The sequence below is a fragment of the Tachypleus tridentatus genome, chromosome 12 (assembly GCF_004210375.1).
Source record: "Tachypleus tridentatus isolate NWPU-2018 chromosome 12, ASM421037v1, whole genome shotgun sequence".
NCBI lineage: Eukaryota > Metazoa > Arthropoda > Merostomata > Xiphosura > Limulidae > Tachypleus > Tachypleus tridentatus.
The window spans coordinates 118,854,677-118,876,839 of NC_134836.1; the positions used below are offsets into that span (position 1 = coordinate 118,854,677).

Here is a 22,163-nt window from a genome sequence, read left to right on the forward strand (position 1 = left end):
GTGTGTGTGCGTCTTATATAATTAATTAACAGAAATTAAAAAGTTTAGTTCGCATTAATTTTTTTTTCTTTCGGTGAAGCTGCCAGGAACAATTAAAATTAAATAGAAAAATAGCAAGATTATTACAATTATTATTATTTATTTATTTTTATTATTCATAAGACGTTCCATGTTAGCATAATCTGGCTCTCAGTTAAACAAGTAATTACTGATTTATATTATTAATATTCATATATTACTGGGATAACTTGTAAGTGTAAAGCCTTGAGTTTTTGTCTTACGTTTAGAAACGGATATTTTTACTTGGTTCGTAAACATTCTATAGTGTTTATATCTGGTGCAGGATATATCAATGTGTTTTCTTTCGTCGGTATATACAATAATCCGAAAATACTTTAGTCGTTACATAACGTTTATCTCTTCATTGCTCGTAAATCGCTCATAGTGAGATAGAGGGCGCTACTAACATATACTAACTCGCGCAAAAAAAAATTTAAAGTGTCTTCTCAGGCATTTCGTGAAATTACTTTGTTTCGTGCGTGATCCTTTGGTCATTGACTGAGATAAGAAATGTGAAAAAATGATGGTTTTTTAATCATCCAAAGATTTTAAAAGTTACTGTTATGTCTTCGTTTCTGTGATGAGTTTTTAAACATAATTTTTTTAATAAATGATTGGACGAGCTAAAAATCTAGAAGATTCTTAATCTATATAGCAGAAACTTTTGTACTGGAGCTCAGAGATACAAATATATGTATATATATAAATAGATAGATAGCCATGAAACTATCAGTTTTTTAACTACCTTATAAAACCAGAGTTACAATTAATAGCTCTATTTCCAGTATTATATTTTCTTGGATTGGACAAGGAAGTCAATTAGAAAAACGTAATGTACAAACCAATAATTAAAATAATTATAGACCTCTTTGTTAAAAAACATTGCCACTAGATGGCAGGTTGGCCTTTTTTAAAATGAAACTTGGCAGCAAATTAATCAAATACTTTATAATAAGTCGTTAAAAATTGACCGTCTTTCGTATTAAAATTCAAAGGTATATAATTAACAGAACATTACTTATTTTTCAAAATTGTTTAAATACCGTTAACACAACCTTCAAATAGAGCTTTTAGAAGGGTACCAGTTCTCTTCTGGTTTTTCATTGATTTATCAAATACAAAACAGTATTAATAACACACTCATAAAAAGGTCATACATTTCGTAGATAAATAAAGTTTATGTAACTTATCTTTTCATTCTCAAGAAATTAATAATGACTGTATATTCCTAAAGCTCTAGGGTATAATAAATAAACAGCTAGGCCTACTTTTTAGAGAAAAAAAAAAGTTAAATCATAGTCAATGACCGTTAGATTCGAATATTTCACAGATATTACCATGGTATCAACGTTTTCACACTTTAAATATAATCATGCAACTACAATTCTAAACAGTGAATTTTACTATTTGTTTTGCTGTCTCGTGAAATTTTATATTTTATAAATTAAAACATAACTAACAAGCTTAGGCCTAGCAACAGCCACCTAATGATTAAAGTATCAAAACTAGATGTCGCTAAAGATTAGTTACCAAATCGCCAAGTTTCAAAAATCTAATAACATATTTAAAAAAAAAAGACAATTCGTACTCTTTTTTTTTTTAGAAATGGGATTTATTTTTAATAAATAACATCATACAGAGCCCATTCTAACTGTTTTCCACAATTCGTACAAATATTGTACAGTTATATACAAAAGCACATTAAAGTTTAGGTTGTGCTAGAAAAATAACCTTTTATTCATCATTCCAATGAAACATTCCAGAAATTATTGTTTTTACAGCCTGTATTTATTCTTGCTGTATCATCACAAAATAGAAATTTTTATTGTATTACAATATATGTGTGAGAAATAAACGTCTTTGATTATGTTTCATACTATTTACACATATATATATTATCAAAGCTAATCTTTCACAATTAATATATGTTTGGTAACCAAGCTCGAATGTGAACAACAATAAACTATTCAGTTTAAAAATAAAATGGTTCAAGTGGAAAATTAAAAAAAAAAAAAAACACCCGCTAGAACGTACCAGACAAACTCTGCTTTCATAGGTTTCATTCAAAATGTCACACATGCATGGAAATATTCATGGTTATAGGAAACTTCAATATTATTTAACTATTTATAAGTGCGCGACATCTGGGGAAGAAATTATTAATTCACATTAACCGTAGAATAAGGAACTTTTTAAAACAATATTATAACTGACGCTTACAGAATTATAAGTATTTATTAATGATGTTTAGCAACTGTTTTGATTGTTGCCTAAACATTTAATTGAAATATGTATATTTACATCAATCTTAGTTAAACATAGGTCAAATTCACCTCCTGCCTAGTTTACTTTCAGTGGTTTGGTTAATATATGAAGCCTGTATTACATCTCTTGATGGCAACCCATGTTGAAAACCATAACTTCAAATATACAATGTGAAGTATTGGCTGATCTTATTCGGACGATTAAGGAAGTATTGACGTTGAATCTGCCATATTGTGATTAATAACATTTCGGTATGCGTGATGGCGTTTCATAAAACCTGTTAAACTCAAAATAGTAGCCTGAATGTCGACCAACACGACTCCCGGCAGATGTCGCCCGTTGAAAATTCCTCAATATTACAATGTGATAATATCTATAACAATAAGATATACTAAATTTAAACTTTCAAACAAATGCTTAATGTTTAATATATGGTTCGACTGTAAATCACCAAATTTACAATATCATGTGTTCCTTGTTAGCAAAAAAAATTATTACAAAAAAACTGTGAGAGAGTAGTTGTAATACAACATAAGCTTGTGCGTGTGCTCGTGTATATATAATGAATAATTACGCATTTTATAACCAGTTACAGACTTGAATTTTTCCATTTTTTTACCACATAACTAGTTGTATCTGTTATGGAAATAGTGCAACCTCAATAAATATGTTTTTAGCTTTCGGAAAGTGTACAAAAATACTAAATACCAACTACTTCTCATGGGAAAGTCAATTTCGATTCTTTTTATGAAATTATTAATACTTCATCTCCCTTTTATATTAAGTTCAAAGGGAATTGTGCGTATATAATATTTTTTTTCATGTTATTATCATTTGTTTCTCACACTAGCCACCAGGTTTTAATGGGCAGGCGAGTTACTAGCGGTCATTTACAAACACACATTAACCACGTGATCGTACTTAGTTTCGAGAAATGTATACTATACCAGAGTTATAGGGCTAGGACTAAAAGGTTTCCAGCTAGGCCATGGCACTGGTCCGTAAATATTGTTTGTTTTGTCACTGATGTCAGTAACCCAACTATCACGTGAAAGGGCTATATTTACATTTTTATATAGTCTTCTTTCACTACCTACTCCTGTGTTATGCTCGCTACACTTTTTACGGGTTTCTCGATATCCAAAATTACCTAACAAAAGACGGGTTTTAAATTGTCTCTGCTGTCGAAGTTCTAATAGACGTTGTTGTCGCTTGGAGTCCTTCCTAAGCATGCGCACTGCCAGCAGTATTAGCATAATCAGAATGAAACTCCCCGCTATAGGCACGGCTATAACTGCAGCCCGAAACCAGAGTCCACCTTCTACTGATCCTTCACGAATGCTGTTTGTTTTGAGTAAAACTTCTTTATCGTAACCATATATTCCTGAAAACATATATAAAAATACCTGATAATATCCACTTAAACTTTTACAGCAACTATTACGAACTAGCAGCATTTAGTTAGGTTAAGATGCATTTATTATCTTCAGTTAAGCAGTGGTTAGGCCTAGTATGAACTCTAATATTAATACACATACTTAGGTCAGATAAATTATATTGAAATACGTTTCTCATATTCAGTTAAGCCTAGTATGAACTCTAAAACAGTACCAAATTCTTAGATCAGTTTAATTACGTTACCTTAAGCTTCTTACCTTCAGTTAAACTGTGGTTAGGCCTAGTATGAACTCGAATATTAATACACATACTTAGGTCAGTTAAATTATGTTGAAATACATTTCTTATCTTCACTTAAACCTAGTATGAACTCTAAAATAATACCCAAATCTTAGATCAGTTAAATTACGTTGCCTTAATTTTCTTACCTTCAGTTAAACTGTGGTTAGGCCTAGTATTAACTTGAATATTAATACCCAAACTGCTGCCATAGTTACACATATCTTTCTCACAACAAAATACTTTAAATGATGCCCCAGGAGAAAGTTTAAGAGAACGAGCTTTCACTTGGCACAACGCCTTTTTCTGGTCATTTAATAGTTCTAGACAACCGTGGCGGGTCCGGGAGAGGTCGTTGCTGTAGCCATTGTTTTCGATGTCGGAGAAACACAAATTGTGGGACGATTTGCACATGTAGCCTGTGTTAACACACGATGGGAGATTGCAGTAGCATCGAATTTCACCTAAATTAAGAAATAAAATAAGGATTTTAAACGTTTGGCAGCTTTCTCGTATATTTACATAATATTTATTACAATAATAATATTTGTGTTTGAAATATAATTTATAGTCCTAAAGCGACTGGTCCTCAATCGTAAGGGCATTAATATCACATTTGAAATGTTTCTCGCCCTTACAAATATTTTAATTCGCTCTGATGTCAGTTGACTTGTTTTGTACGAAAATAGTTACTTACAACAGCCAGATTTATAATTTCGAAGTTTGATCTTACTCCTACCATTCATATTAACCGGAAGTGACGTATCTTAGGAACGATAGCAACAGGTCAACAAAAATCATAACTTTGTATTCAGTAACTAAAGTAAACTACCCAACTTTTTCCAGAATAACTGTTTTATAATCACATCAAGATGTCTTGCTGGTTCGTGTGGTAGGTGTTAATTACAGGTCGTCCGTAACAGTTCAGCTAAAACACAAACTTAGTCTCAGATTTCATGGAAACGTTATAATGTGACAATCAATTCTATTTGTTGTTGAGAAGAGGTAGTAATAGAGATGGATAGCGCAGATGCCACTCGAATGACATACCGTTTGGGATATGTCGTTTCATACCCACAAAAGAAAGTTCAGATGTGTATTCTGAAATATACATGTATATGAAATATATTTGTTTGTTTTGAATTCCGCGCAAAGCTACACGAGGGCTATCTGCGTTAGCCGTTCCTAATTTAGTAGTGTACAAACTGTGTTGTTTTGTTTTGTTTTCTTATGGCAAAGCCACATCGGGCAGTCTACTGTGTTCACAGAGGGGTATCAAACCACTGATTTTACCGTTGTAAATTCGAATACTTACCGCTGTCCCACCGGGGCACAAATACACGTACGAAAAACAAAATTAATTACCAACAATTTCCACAACGGAAACTTCCTTTTAACATCAGAAACGAACCGTAACAATTCACCTTTGTTAAGAAAAATATCACGACAGACGTTACTTTTGTAAAACAAAAACAAAAAAGCCTACTTTATATTAACTAACCAACATGTTAAGATTAGAGGTTAATTGGTGAGACGCTAAAAGTTTTTAAATGGCCCTTTCGTTGTAAAAGAAGGGCCCTGTGTACTTCACTTTTCGATAAGCGTCTTTTTTCAATGGCGAAGTGGCGTGTTGACAAAGTCTGTCTTGTCTACACCTTTCACTGTTTTCTCTCAGTTATAGGCTCCGATAAAGAGCTTTCGTTACTGTCCCATCGGATAGCCGGCGATAAGCAAGGCGCCGTCTTCTGTCTGGGAACTGTTCACTTACGGTTTTGGTAATTATTTCAAGAGACTTTGGTCGATACACGCGCATCGTTTGGTTTGAAAAACTGTCCTTTTTCCTTCAACTAGCCGAATTAAAGTCAATTTTGAAAACATGTCTTAAACATAAGACTAACATACCGATTTCTAAGTAAACTTGAATGTATATACTGCATTTTTTTCCCAATACTTTTTCTTTAATGACTGTTATAGTGTTGTTGTTTTGCATTTGTGTGCGTGCGTGTTTTTTTTTATATCAAAGCCACATCGGGCTATCTGCTGAGTCAACCGAATCGAATCTCTGATTTTAGTGTTGTAAATCCGTGGACTTACCACTGTACTAGCGAGATTGGCTTTGCATTTGTTCTTACGTCATTCAAAGTTTGAAATATGAAATTGATTAGTAGTTGGATTAAAATATAAGATACATTTTATGTGAAATTACACAATGTATGTTTTTGTTTGTTTTTTAGTTAAATGTAGAGCTACACACACAGTATACTCACCACGGGTATCGAAATCTGGTTTCTGTCGTTATAAGTTTACATACTGCTGTGCCACTCACCGTGACGCATAGGTATATCATACATTATGTATCCTAGTGGTTCCTATTAGAACTAGAGTTTTGAAACCCGTGAAGGGCACAATACAGATATCCCATTGTGTAGCTGTGCTTAACAATCAAACGAAGTGCATCTTTTGAAGCCCACGGTTGTCTCAGCAGCAAGTATGCAGGCGTATGATGCTAAAAAGCGGGATTCGACACCCGTGGTGGGCAGAGCACAGATTGTGTAGCTTTGCGCGTTATAAAAAATAACCAACTACATTGTTTAAGTATGTACTAGTTCTGTAAAAATGAAACTACACAATCAACATTTAATTATAAAATTCCAAAGTTGATAATAGAATGCAAATGACAAGTATAATAAAGTTACAAATACCGCACAAAAAAACAAACAAACTCGGTAACTTTTTAGTCCGACACTCTAAAGGGACTTGAAACAAACTTTAGGCTTAAGTATCTGACCTCGTGGCTCTTTAAATTATCTCTTGTTTGTTTCTGATTGTTCTGTTTCTTTGTTTATGAATTTCGCACAAAGCTACTCAAGGGCTATCTGCGCTAGCCGTTCCTAATTTAACAGTGTAAGACTAGAGGGAAGGTAGCTAGTCATCACCACCTGCCGCCAACTCTTGAGCTACCCTTTTATCAACGAATAGTAGGATTGGCCGTCACATTAAAGCGCCTCATGGCTAAAAGAGGCAAGCATAGTTTGGTGTGACGGGGATTTGAACCCGAGACCTTCAGATTACGAGTAGAGTGCCTAATTTGGTTTTGTATTATAGCTGTCTTTGAAATGCATTTTCCCAGCGTTACTCAAACTAGCGTTTCTTACTCTTTTAAAATTTTAATTGGCAGTTTAGGTTCTCAATCAGTGAAATATCGAAATGAAAGAAGGAGTGTAGCCTTCTGTTCCAGATATGGGGGTTTAGAGAGGGCGCTGTTATATTAGCTCAGTTTTGTAACTGTTAGTAATAGATTATTGCTCACCATAAGGGTTTAGTGTGTGTGGTACTCACAGTTGCAAACACGAGGATGAAACAGACTGAGGGGGTTTTAATATGGCCAAATGGTGGGGGCGATTGACTCGCAATCTGATGGTCACGAGTTCGAATCCTCCTTCCATCAAACATACTCGTCCTTTAGGCCATGGGATTGACTGTCACATTATAACGCGACGGTTAATCCCACTATTTCTAGGCTTACACTACTAATTTAGGGACGGCTAGTGAAGACAGCCCTCTTGTAGCTTTGAAATTGAAAAGAAAGCAGTATGATTGGTTATCCAAAATACACGTGAAATTATTATAAAAGCATTTTATTAAATAATCTGTTTCAGGTGAGAGCGAGTAAACTAACAATCACACTTGTTTGAATTAAGTGATAGACGAGATGGATTGGTTTAGTTTTTTATGAATTCTGCACAAAGCTACATGATGGCTATCTGAGATAGTCGTCCCTAATTTAGCAGTGACACTATAGAAGAATTAAGCGAGCCATAAATTACCACCCACCGCAAATACTGGGACTTCTGTTTTACCAACGAAAAGCGGGATTGACTATCACATTATAACTTTCTCTTGGCTGAAAAAGGGCAAGCATGTTCGGGATAAAATGGATTCAAACCCACGGCTCCCAGATCGAGAGTCGAGCACCCCAGCCACCTGGCCGACGAGGGATAAATTAATTATTCACTTCCAGCCCGTGAACTGTTCTGTCGAGGACGAATATTGGAGTCTGACTGTCACATTTATAAGGCACCAAAAATACGAGAAGTCATGTTTTCTTTCTTCTTGTACATGGCAAATGGACGCAAACCATAAACCTTCAGATTCACAGTCTCACAACCTAACTAAAATTGGTTAAATTGTTTTGTTTTCCAGTCATTGTCATAGCGAAGGAAACAACAGTTTTCACAATAATTATTATATTTGGAGTAAAATGGCCGCACAAGGCGAGTCCCACTTCATATCAAAGCGTGGCACAGAAATTAGTCTTAAAATTCGGACATCTAGCGAAAATTGGAAGGTTTTGGGGGTTCCTTACATCCAACCCTTGAAGTCTTTAAAGTACAAAGCCACTCAAGGGCTATCTGTGCTAGCCGTCCCTAATTTAGCAGTGTAAGACTAGAGGGAAGGCAACTAGTCATCGCCACCCACCTCCAACTCTTGGGCTACTCTGTTACCAACAAATATTGGGATTGACCGTAACTTTATAACGCCCCCACGACTGAAAGGGCGAGCATGTTTGGTATGACGGGGATTCGAACCCGCGACCCTGGGATTACGAGTCGAGTGCTTTAACCATGCCGGACCTATCCCTTAGGCGATTTAATCCTAGTAAGGCTAACAAAAAACTAAAAAATCTAAACACGATAAGTGAGGGCTCTCTCCAACATCGAAAATACACTAAATTAATAACTTATTGTCAAAATGTATAAGCAGCTGTTGGATACCACACTAGGTAAGAAATAGTAAAGTTCCAAACAAAGTTTCAATCAGTATAGTTTGTTTGTTTTCTTAGAAAACTCATGAAACAGTAAAGTCCTGAACTATATAATTAAAGTTTATTACATTTCTGGTTTTATCGAACACTTATCAAAACGAAACGTGAGCAGGCGCTACTGACGTTTCGCAATAAAACAGATAAACTTAAAAAAAAAAACCAGAAACATCACGTACAGCCAGATAAGTGACCAGTATAGTACCCACGAAAAATTAGACGTTTGTGAATTTTAGTGTTAACGTCGAAGCTATGTTTAACATTAGTACAGAAACAAGAAACCATCATACAAATGTTGTTAAGAACTAATATGTGATTAATTAAGATCATGCGCAGATAAAGCTGACCTCTCAAACATCTACGTTGTTTAGATTAACTAAAACTCACGTGGTTTGAGTCAGAAATATAGTTTGTCACTACTTTTGCCTTTAAGGACAATACCGGTATCTTTGGGCCCAGCATGGCCAGGTGGGTTAAGACGTTCGACTCGTAATCTGAGGGTCGCGGGTTCGAATCCCCATTACTGAATGTGCTTACTCCTTTCAGCCATGAGAGCGTTATAGTGTGACAGTTAATACAACTTAAAAGAGGATCTCGAGAGTTGCCTGTCAGTGGTGTTGGCAAGCTGCCTTCCCTCTAAGTCTAAGCTATCGTTGCTAAATTAGCGACGGATATCGCGAAATTCAAACACAAACAAACAAATAAAAAATACGTTTTCATCAGTAACAAACCGTCTAATCCTTTAATAACATCCACGAGCTTCGATCTACACATGTTTAATTTTTATAGTAACACCAGAAATCACGAGATTTTATGGTAACATGCACAGAGGAATTTTCACAGGGGACATGTTCCCCACACTTTTTCGAGAATACAGTAATTCATCTTGACATAATAACAAACGTATTATGGGGGTAACCTTCAAGGGGATATGCACCCCCACACTTTTTCAAGTATAAAATAAATTTTTGATAGAATGCTCTCGTGCATATCCTAGATAGAGAAACTGCCCCCTTCTCACTTTACAAACCAAAGCTAGGCCACTCTTAACACATAATGTTGCATTGAAATCTGACGTACTTTTATTAGATGCTCAAAGGTTTTAAAACTTTTATTCAAAATAAATTAACAATAATGTATCATTTATCAAAGTCACTGAACTAACAGTCTATTTTTTTACATAGAGTGACGTAACAATCGGTCACGTGATCCGTAAATACTCTGACGTCAGATCACGTAAACCAAGATGTTGCTTGTTGAATTTCGCTCACAGCTACTTCAAGAGCCAGCAATCCTTAGCTTTACTATGACATACCAGAGGAAAGGCAGTTACTCAACATCACGCACCGCCAGTTTTTGAAGGATACTGTTTACAAACTATACTGAGACTGACCATAACATTACAACGCCCCCATGACTGAAAAGTTATGGTTTTGCGATCCCACGAGCCAAGTGTCATAACCACCAAGTAACAGTGGCATAGCTGTGTCTATAAACCACCACGGCTTAATCGATAAGTATAATACTATGGGCTCGGCATGGCCAAGTGTGTTAAGGCGTTCAATTCGTAATCCGAGGGTCGCGGGTTCGAATCCCGGTCGCACCGAACATGCTCGCCCTTTCAGCCGTGGGGACTTTATAATGTGACGGTCAATCCCACTATTTGTTGGTAAAAGAGTACCCCCAAGAGGTGGCGATGGGTGGTGATGACTAGCTGCATTCCCTCTAGTCTTACAATGCTAAATTAGGGACGGCTAACGCAGATAGCCCTCGAGTAGCTTTGCGCGAAATTCAAAACAAACAAACAATAATACCGTGATGTACTTATACGTAATTAAATACTGTAGTATGCTCTACTGTCAATATAAAGTTTCTTGTTCCACGTCACACTACTGAAAAAAAAAATTAAAATGACGCTCCTCACGTTGGGGTCGTGGGCGCGTGATAAAAGTGACGAAACACTCCAGCTATTCGGTCTGACATGAGTAGTCTAAGTGTTGGCGGTGGGCACTGTTGACTAGTTTCTTTCTCTCTAATTTATCACTTCAGATTTAGGAACGTCGAGAGCAGACAGCCCTTCACCAGGTTGGTGCCAAACGTAAACAGGCAAGTAACTTATATAACTGGCGCTTTACAAAATCTGAAGTAACAACTGTGCTGCAGTCGGTTTATTAACGCAGAGCTACACATATAGTGTCAAATGTATCTGACACTCCAGAGAGAAATTACAGTGGACATTTAAATCTGACATTCTGGGCAGGAACTCTGATAAAATATGATAACACTTTATAATCTGACATTCTGGACAGGAACTCCGATAAAATATAAAGAAACGTTAAATAAAATCTGACATTCAATAGAGAAACTCTGATAAAATGTGATGAAACGTTAAAATCTGACATTCTGGACAGAAACTCTGATAAAATATAGCTAACTGTTAAAATGTGACATTCCGGACAGAAACTCTGATAAAATATAACGAAACTTTATAATCTGACATTCTGGACAAGAACTCTGATAAGATATGATAAAACGTTAAAATCTGACATTCTGGACAGATACTCTAATAAAATATAATGAGACGTTAAAATCAGACATTCTTGACAGGAACCTATAAAATATAGGTAAATGTTAAAATCTGACATTCTAGACAGAAACTAATAAAATATAACAAAACTTTATAATCTGACATTCTGGACAAGAACTCTGATAAGATATGATAAAACGTTAAAATCTGACATTCTGGACAGATACTCTAATAAAATATAATGAGACGTTAAAATCAGACATTCTTGACAGGAACCTATAAAATATAGGTAAATGTTAAAATCTGACATTCTAGACAGAAACTAATAAAATATAACAAAACTTTATAATCTGACATTCTGGACAAGAACTCTGATAAGATATGATAAAACGTTAAAATCTGACATTCTGGACAGATACTCTAATAAAATATAATGAGACGTTAAAATCAGACATTCTTGACAGGAACCTATAAAATATAGGTAAATGTTAAAATCTGACATTCTAGACAGAAACTAATAAAATATAACAAAACTTTATAATCTGACATTCTGGACAAGAACTCTGATAAGATATGATAAAACGTTGAAATCCGACACTGCATCTCTGAAAGCATATCTCTTCTATTAATTAAACTAAATTATTTGTAAATATTTATTTAGTGTGAGATAAATTTACTTCAACTGACACAAAAGCTGTCACGGGTATTCTGGACACAGTTAAACCCTTGGAAAGATAAAGAAATGGCGCCAAGTAATGTATTTTGGTTTGTTTGTTGTTGGTTTTTTTTTTGGAGGGGGTGAATTCATAATCACAGGTTCTGTTTATGCTATGGAATACAAAAAACAACAGCGTCGAAAGTTTGGCCCGTCACAAAACTGCAGGTGTATCGAGATAATAGAGTCTGCGCATGTTCTAACTAGCCGCGGGTCATAAGCTGCCACGCATGTCTAAGTCTTTGTTCCTTATAAAGTACTGATTACAGGATCCGAGGGTGATGGCAGCGCCCTCTGAAACTTTAACAATCGTATTTTTGTTTTGTTTTTTCATGTTGTAGCCTCTTTCCTTAGTGATGAAACAACATTGCGTAAAAGTTGTTGGTACCAAATCATAACTAAAGACACATTCGTCTGTCTAACTTCAAGTTGAGACAAAAAAACAGCAGTCGATGGTTGAAAAAGATATAAAAAAGAAATAAATCTGTTCTCACAAGCACATAATAAAATTATATTAAAAAATAACTCTGTCCTTCGTTCTTTCAGATATTTGTTTATGTTTGTTTTGTTGTTTCTTTTGGAATTTCGCGCAAAGCTACACGAGAGCTATCTGCGCATTTGTTTGTGATACGAAATAATATTGTCGATTAGAAATGCCTGAATTCGACTTTAAAATTTAATGTATTGTGTAAGCAACATAAGCAAATTATATGTTACTTTTCAGATACGAATAAATAAAATAAAAACAAAGATAAGTTTATGATTGGATTTTTTAAAGATAAATATACAATATTCATTTGTTAAACTTTCCCTAATAAAAATAGGAAATTCAGCAAAAAGACAATTTGTTATACCAAGTTGGTTCCTGATTTTATCAAAGTATTTCTTCATTACATTAAAACGGTTTGTTATACCAAGTTGGTCCCTGATTTCATCAAAGTATTTCTTCATTACATTAAGATGGTTTGTTATACCAAGTTGATCCCTGATTTTATCAAAGTATTTCTTCATTACATTAAGACGGTTTGTTATAACAAGTTGGTCCCTGATTTTATCAAAGTATTTCTTCATTACATTAAGACGGTTTGTTATAACAAGTTGATCCCTGATTTTATTAAAGTATTTCTTCATTACATTAAGACAATTATTTTATACCAAGTTGGTCCCTGATTTCATCAAAGTATTTCTTCATTACATTAAGATGGTTTGTTATACCAAGTTGGTCCCTAATTTCATCAAAGTATTTCTTCATTACATTAAGATGGTTTGTTATACCAAGTTGGTCCCTGATTTCATCAAAGTATTTCTTCATTACATTAAGATAGTTTGTTATACCAAGTTGGTCCCTGATTTCATCAAAGTATTTCTTCATTACATTAAGATGGTTTGTTATACCAAGTTGGTCCCTGATTTCATCAAAGTATTTCTTCATTAAATTAAGACGGTTTGTTATAACAAGTTGATCCCTGATTTTATTAAAGTATTTCTTCATTACATTAAAACAGTTTGTTATACCAAGTTGGTCCCTGATTTCATCAAAGTATTTCTTCATTACATTAAGATGGTTTGTTATACCAAGTTGGTCCCTAATTTCATCAAAGTATTTCTTCATTACATTAAGATGGTTTGTTATACCAAGTTGGTCCCTGATTTCATCAAAGTATTTCTTCATTACATTAAGACGGTTTGTTATAACAAGTTGATCCCTGATTTTATTAAAGTATTTCTTCATTACATTAAGACAGTTTGTTATACCAAGTTGGTCCCTGATTTCATCAAAGTATTTCTTCATTACATTAAGATGGTTTGTTATACCAAGTTGGTCCCTAATTTCATCAAAGTATTTCTTCATTACATTAAGACGGTTTGTTATAACAAGTTGATCCCTGATTTTATCAAAGTATTTTTTCATTACATTAAGACAGTTTGTTATACCAAGTTGGATCCCTGATTTCATCAAAGTATTTCTTCATTACATTAAGATGGTTTGTTATACCAAGTTGGTCCCTGATTTCATCAAAGTATTTCTTCATTACATTAAGACGGTTTGTTATACCAAGTTGGTCCCTGATTTCATCAAAGTATTTCTCCATTACATTAAGGTAGTTTGTTGTACCAAGTTGATCCCTGATTTCATCAAAGTATTTCTTCATTACATTAAGACGGTTTGTTATACCAAGTTGATCCCTGATTTCATCAAAGTATTTCTTCATTACATTAAGACAATTATTTTATACCAAGTTGGTCCCTGATTTCATCAAAGTATTTCTTCATTACATTAAGATGGTTTGTTATACCAAGTTGGTCCCTAATTTCATCAAAGTATTTCTTCATTACATTAAGATGGTTTGTTATACCAAGTTGGTCCCTGATTTCATCAAAGTATTTCTTCATTACATTAAGACAATTTGTTATATCAAGTTGATCCCTGATTTCATCAAAGTATGATTCCTTCTTTTACCAAAATCAGTGGCTAAACCAAAAAAATTCATCATTACATCTTCTCGATTCTCCTGAAGAAGAACAGTGAATTATTAGGTATGGCTGGAGTTTTGGGTTTCGATTGAAAACTATAACACCAGAGTGACATCTTAAACCAAGACGATCCCTCATTCTGATTATTGAGCAAAATGTAAAAAGAAAGGATCAATATATTTGTGTCTCGTCAGTTCCTTTAACTAGTTTCATTTAAATATTTCTCATTAACGTTACGTATGTTAGTTGTAAACATTTAGATTTCTCTAGTTTCAGGTAATCCATTTACTGTTAGAAGGAAGCAAAGCTCTGAGTGTGTATGTTTGATGGTGTACTGAAGGAAGCCAAGCTCTGAGTGTGTATGTTTGATGGTGTACTGAAGGAAGCCAAGCTCTGAGTGTGTATGTTTGATGGTGTACTGAAGGAAGCCAAGCTCTGAGTGTGTATGTTTGATGGTGTACTGAAGGAAGCCAAGCTCTGAGTGTGTATGTTTGATGGTGTACTGAAGGAAGCCAAGTTCTGAGTGTGTATGTTTGATGGTGTACTGAAGGAAGCCAAGCTCTGAGTGTGTATGTTTGATGGTGTACTGAAGGAAGCCAAGCTCTGAGTGTGTATGTTTGATGGTGTACTGAAGGAACTCAAGTTCTGAGTGTGTATGTTTGATGGTGTACTGAAGGAAGCCAAGCTCTGAGTGTGTATGTTTGATGGTGTACTGAAGGAAGCCAAGCTCTGAGTGTGTATGTTTGATGGTGTACTGAAGGAAGCCAAGCTCTGAGTGTGTATGTTTGATGGTGTACTGAAGGAACCCAAGCTTTGAGTGTGTATGTTTGATGGTGTACTGAAGGAAGCCAAGTTCTGAGTGTGTATGTTTGATGCTGTACTGAAGGAAGCCAAGCTCTGAGTGTGTATGTTTGATGGTGTACTGAAGGAAGCCAAGCTCTGAGTGTGTATGTTTGATGGTGTACTGAAGGAAGCCAAGCTCTGAGTGTGTATGTTTGATGGTGTACTGAAGGAAGCCAAGCTCTGAGTGTGTATGTTTGATGGTGTACTGAAGGAACCCAAGCTTTGAGTGTGTATGTTTGATGGTGTACTGAAGGAAGCCAAGTTCTGAGTGTGTATGTTTGATGCTGTACTGAAGGAAGCCAAGCTCTGAGTGTGTATGTTTGATGGTGTACTGAAGGAAGCCAAGCTCTGAGTGTGTATGTTTGATGGTGTACTGAAGGAAGCCAAGCTCTGAGTGTGTATGTTTGATGGTGTACTGAAGGAAGCCAAGTTCTGAGTGTGTATGTTTGATGATGTACTGAAGGAAGCCAAGCTCTGAGTGTGTATGTTTCATGGTGTACTGAAGGAAGCCAAGCTCTGAGTGTGTATGTTTTATGGGGTACTGAAGGATACCAAGCTCTGAGTGTGTATGTTTGATGGCGTACTGAAGGAAGCCAAGCTCTGAGTGTGTATGTTTGATGGTGTACTGAAGGAAGCCAAGCTCTGAGTGTGTATGTTTGATGATGTACTGAAGGAAGCCAAGCTCTGAGTGTGTATGTTTGATGGTGTACTGAAGGAAGCCAAGTTCTGAGTGTGTATGTTTGATGGTGTACTGAAGGAAGCCAAGCTCTGAGTGTGTATGTTTGATGGTGTACTGAAGGAAGCCAAGTTCTGAGTGTGTATGTTTGATGGTGTACTGAAGGAAGCCAAGCTCTGAGTGTGTATGTTTGATGGTGTACTGAAGGAAGCCAAGTTCTGAGTGTGTATGTTTGATGGTGTACTGAAGGAAGCCAAGCTCTGAGTGTGTATGTTTGATGGTGTACTGAAGGAACCCAAGCTTTGAGTGTGTATGTTTGATGGTGTACTGAAGGAAGCCAAGCTCTGAGTGTGTATGTTTGATGGTGTACTGAAGGAAGCCAAGTTCTGAGTGTGTATGTTTGATGGTGTACTGACGGAAGCCAAGCTCTGAGTGTGTATGTTTGATGGTGTACTGAAGGAACCCAAGTTCTGAGTGTGTATGTTTGATGGTGTACTGAAGGAAGCCAAGCTCTGAGTGTGTGTGTTTGATGGTGTACTGAAGGAACCCAAGCTTTGAGTGTGTATGTTTGATGGTGTACTGAAGGAAGCCAAGTTCTGAGTGTGTATGTTTGATGGTGTACTGAAGGAAGCCAAGCTCTGAGTGTGTATGTTTGATGGTGTACTGAAGGAACCCAAGCTTTGAGTGTGTATGTTTGATGGTGTACTGAAGGAAGCCAAGTTCTGAGTGTGTATGTTTGATGGTGTACTGAAGGAAGCCAAGCTCTGAGTGTGTATGTTTGATGGTGTACTGAAGGAAGCCAAGCTCTGAGTGTGTATGTTTGATGGTGTACTGAAGGAAGCCAAGCTCTGAGTGTGTATGTTTGATGGTGTACTGAAGGAAGCCAAGCTCTGAGTGTGTATGTTTGATGGTGTACTGAAGGAACCCAAGCTTTGAGTGTGTATGTTTGATGGTGTACTGAAGGAAGCCAAGTTCTGAGTGTGTATGTTTGATGGTGTACTGAAGGAAGCCAAGCTCTGAGTGTGTATGTTTGATGGTGTACTGAAGGAAGCCAAGCTCTGAGTGTGTATGTTTGATGGTGTACTGAAGGAACCCAAGCTTTGAGTGTGTATGTTTGATGGTGTACTGAAGGAAGCCAAGTTCTGAGTGTGTATGTTTGATGGTGTACTGAAGGAAGCCAAGCTCTGAGTGTGTATGTTTGATGGTGTACTGAAGGAAGCCAAGCTCTGAGTGTGTATGTTTGATGGTGTACTGAAGGAACCCAAGCTCTGAGTGTGTATGTTTGATGGAAAACCAGATTTTGTAAATATGAACACACACGCACACACTTTAAGTGAGATTCGCCGCTTTTCAAATTCGATGTAAGCTTGTTACCGTTCACTTGAGTTAACTGAGCTAAAAAAAACAACAACAGTGGTACGTATACGCTGTGATTTTCTTAAAGGTTAACTCTAGATATATGTCACTTTAGCTCTTGTCTTTCCGACTAATTGAGTAACCTGTTGTTCTTTTCAAACGTTGCCTGTTTAAACTTTTTGTTGTTGTTCTATATAAAAAAAGGTCCCGAAAAACACTTGCCAAGTTTTGTAGGAAGGCCTACTATAAGTACCTTCTAAAGTTTGTTGTTTGTGGTAGGAAGTCTTTGCGGGATTATTTAGAAAACAAGATATTACTCGGCGTGTTTGATATACCCTTCTATACTAGTTTATCAAATGAACTTCTAACATAACTCACATTTCTCTTCTATTAATGTAAACATTTACTGTATATTTGTCAATAAATAATAATGAAATTATATGTATTTTAAAATAGAAAATAATGGTTTCACAGTGATTATTAACGTGTAATACATTCAAAATATATTGAGAGAAATAGAAAGGTTGTGAACTATGATAAAAACAAACAAATCAGAGGCACTTAATTACGTCAGAGAAACAAGGACAACAAAAATCACTTTGGAGAAAATTAGTTCCATTTATACCTCGTAACGCCCTCTGTCGGAAGATTTATATCACCGATAAGCATGCAATCCAATCTCTTCTTGGGCTGTCATAAACTTATCTGTGCTTTTTAAACCTTGACTTCTTGAGCTTATGAGAACTTGCCAGAAGTCAGGAAGTCGGGAGCAATTAGACAAGGAATCATTTCTTTTTCGTCTTCAGCACACACGTTCTCCCACGACAAAGATCTCTGATTAACACAGAGATAACTAGTCAGTGTATCCGGTCCAATAGTTTAGATCTCTCGTTGAAGCACAATCTAGGATCCTTGTAGCCCTGTTTTGTTGTTATTTCTGTTATTTTTCCAAATAACAAAAAAAAAGTAAAACTTACCCCAGAAATAATATGTCTCTGTTCGAAGTCTTGATTGAGTTCATGTGGGCTGGAACATGTTTCAGACACGTTACAAAAAATGAACTTACAGACACGTAAACAGACGATGATAGCCCTCTTGAAAGAAAGAAAAAACATTTCTGAGGAAATAGATCTTATAAAGGGTACTGGTGGTGGTGGTGGTGTTTTAACAGGGACAGTGGGTGCAAATTAACTGATTATTTGTTGGTCAGTCGTCTAGTTATTATAATATATATGAAGTAAAGGTATGCATGTCCCTGTAGCTGAGGTCAAGCCGAAGTGGAAATTGCATTACGTACATTCTAAGAATACAATCTGTGGATGAAATCGAAACTTCTGTTAATATTGTGAAATCAAATTCTCTCTCTCTCTGTTTTTATGTGAAAAGTCACGTGCAAAGGTTTAGCTCTTTTGGTAGAGTCATCAGTAAATGAGACAGACCCTGAACTTGTAGCTGGAGAAATACCAGTTGTGCTAGTAACATGTTACAATTATATTCAACTGTTTTTTGTTATGTATATGTTTCAGTGGGTCAGCGGTACGTTTACCAACTTACGACTCTAAAATCCGGAGTTGGACTACAACTGTGAAGCATTGTACCAAAGCATATAAACAAATATATGTTTCAATTTTAAAAATTACAGTTTCAAATTATTTACAAAATGACGTAGAAGGGTGAAACGTTTTTATGTTTAGTAACGTTAAACTCGCACATCAAAAACAGAAAAAAAAAGTTTTAAACCAAAAGATAAGACTTCCTGGTTTTCATGTTCTAGCTAAGGCGATGTATTTTAAATCTACGAGTCAGCCCATGACCTTCTGTATTCTTTGTTGTTGTTGTCTGGGAGGCAAAACCTAATAAAGTTGAAAGGACCAATCACTATCACGAAAAAAATCATAATTATAATTCCACGTGTGTCAGCCATTTTGTTCTGTGAGGGTGGAGCTAATAATAGACATTCACTTCATTAAAACGCTTTACTTTATTCCTGTGTAAGTAAGTTCAAAGCTACAAAATGGGCTATCTGTGCTGTGCCCATGGAAATCCGATTTTTAGCGCTACAAGGCCACAGAATTATCACCGAACCACTGATGGGTGGTAGTGGCGGTCAGTATACCAGCTAAATCTTCTCCAGCAGCAGGTTTAACTTCGAGACTTCCGTTTGTCTCAAATTATCTTTTATGGCAGCTAGGATTTGCTGATGGAACTTCCCACATCCCATAAAGTCTTTGGATCTCATCTGTTTATGAGGTCCCCAAATCTTGTACACTTCAACACCACTTCATCCTACTAGAACTACAACATTTACTGAGGTTATTTTGAAACAGTATTTATGTAATTATCAGAAATGTTTATATACAGAACAACAGTTTGTGTATTGAATACAGACTCAGCGTATTGAATACAGACTCAGCATATTGAATACATACTCAGCGTATTGAATACAGACTCAGCGTATTGAATACAGACTAAACGTATTGAATACAGAAGAAGCGTATTGAGTACAGACTCACAGAAACGTTTAAATACAGAACAACTGTATTTTTAAACGGTTTGTGTATTGAATACACACTCAGCGTATTGAATAATACAGAAGAAGCGTATCTTTCAAAATGTGGACACGACTCTCCGTTACTCCTTAAGATAAATAAAGGACAGGAGTAACAATGTCATATGGTAATGTCATCATTGGATAATACTTACCTGATATGGCAAGAGACTAAGGTAACTATGTCATATGGTAATGTCATCATTGGATAATACTTACCTGATATGGCAAGATAGTAAGGTAAATACAAAAGTATTTAGAAAGAATCGCTATACCGGATCATACTAGACTGGTTATAAACAATCACTCTACTGGGTTATACTAGACTGGTTATAAACAATCACTATACGGGGTTATACTAGACTGGTTATAAAGAATCGCTATACTGGGTTATACTAGACTGGTTATAAACAATCACTCTACTGGGTTATACTAGACTGGTTATAAACAATCACTATACAGGGTTATACTAGACTGGTTATAAAGAATCGCTATACTGGGTTATACTAGACTGGTTATAAACAATCACTAGACTGGGTTATACCAGACTGGTTATAAACAATCACTTTGCCCGGTTAGACCTTTATAAGTTTTTGATTCAGCCCCCTAAACTTAAGACTTGGTTTTGTATCGATAATTAATTTTAATTATTAATTTGACACTTTATGTTTATAATCAATTTATACATGTTTCCAACCATTTGTAATAAATAAAACGTGGAAATGACAAGTACTGGAACAGCATCAATAGTGTAAGGGTTAGGAATAAATGAATTACAGCGTTGGACTAACTACAGTTGTTTTGTATTGGTTTAACACCGCAATTCGGTGACGTACTCTGACGAGGATGAGAGACGCCAAGTTGTTCGACGGTACCGTTTGAGGTATGTACAAACAGCGATTTTGTCAACGTCACGGCTCGTGCAAGTCTCAGTGACCAATAAGCATCATCCAAAGGCAATTAACTACCGAAAAAACATAATAGACCGTGGCAGGACGAGCAAACCTTCGTATGCCGCCATGATGGATGTGTGGCAAAATAAAAAGTCTAACTCCCATCGCAAAATTCGGTTCTTTATTTACCTACGAATAATTATAAACCAGAAAAACTGTGTCGACTTTCAAGGATGAAAAAGAACTCTGTGTTTAGAATTACATATTTCTTCCCAGTGGATGGTAACCAGTAGCCATTAAGACGTTGTGACCTCATTCACAGAATGATTTTATTATAAATTGGTATTCATGTTCCCTGAGGGTTCACAGCTCGCTCGGTTCATCTTAGATGTCGAGTTTGAAATACAATTTTGTTTGAATGAGGTAAAATCAGTTAAAGGCTAGCTAACAGAAATCCTACAATATTTTATTTTAACATAGCCTGTAAGATTAAGTGAAGCCCACTGGTGGGAAATTGGGGATACCAATGGTAAGAAAAGCTACCAGTGTAAGAGTAATTGTGGCCCCAACTAAGAAAATCGCTAAAGATAATTCCCATAACTATACTGAGCAAAGAGCCTAGGGTAACTAAAACAATATTAGAGGATAGTTGAACGTTTGTGAAGAAACTTCAAAAAGGAACATGCGATTATATGTGAAAACTTGTCTTCACCAGGCAAGGTTGGAAACACGGCTAACTATCCACAATGAGCTGCATTTGTTTGTTAGAAGTTAAACACAAAGCTGCACAATGGGCTATCTGTGCTCTGCCCACCATGGGTATCGAAATTCGGTTTCTGGAGTTGTAAGTCCGCCGACATACCGCTGTGACACTGGGGAGTTAATGAGGTGGATCTCAGAGCTAGAGACATGCGCGAACTGATTTCTAAATCCAACAATGGTCCATCTGTATAACATTGGAATCCACTATCATATATAAAACAAACAACAGATTTGCAACTGCGAATGCTTGCATGTTCAAATTCCTAACATGTCTGAACTTGTCTCAGTACGAGATTTATTTATTTTATTTTCAGTGATGTCGAGAAACCCACTTGTTGATAAATTTATATGCAAAAACGGCTCGTTTGGGTTGAGAAAATATTTTACATAGAAGAGCGAACAACGTTTCGACCTTCTATGTAAAATATTTTCTCAACCCAAACGAGCCGTTTTTGCATATAAATTTATTTTATTTTGTTCTATGCACTTAATGAAATAGAAAATTGACTTTTTAAAGTTTTCTGAGAGAACTAATATAGCAGGT

At 35.8% G+C, this 22,163-nt stretch overlaps 1 protein-coding gene across 3 annotated transcripts in view; it reads right to left on the minus strand.

Moving 5' to 3' along the window:
- Positions 1-1,650: 1,650 nt before the first annotated feature.
- LOC143234498 (BMP and activin membrane-bound inhibitor homolog) overlaps positions 1,651-22,163 on the minus strand; it is a 29,209-nt gene continuing 8,696 nt past the window's right edge. For 2 of the 3 annotated variants that reach the window (XM_076471897.1, XM_076471898.1), the window contains exons 2-3: positions 4,152-4,466; positions 1,651-3,709 (exon numbers count right to left, since the gene is read on the minus strand). In XM_076471897.1, the coding sequence (XP_076328012.1) occupies positions 3,267-3,709; positions 4,152-4,466 (758 nt within the window). In that variant the 3' untranslated portion in view covers positions 1,651-3,266. Of the gene's footprint in view, positions 3,710-4,151; positions 4,467-18,041; positions 18,650-22,163 lie in introns of those variants that run through there. The other variant, XM_076471899.1, reaches the window with a different exon arrangement.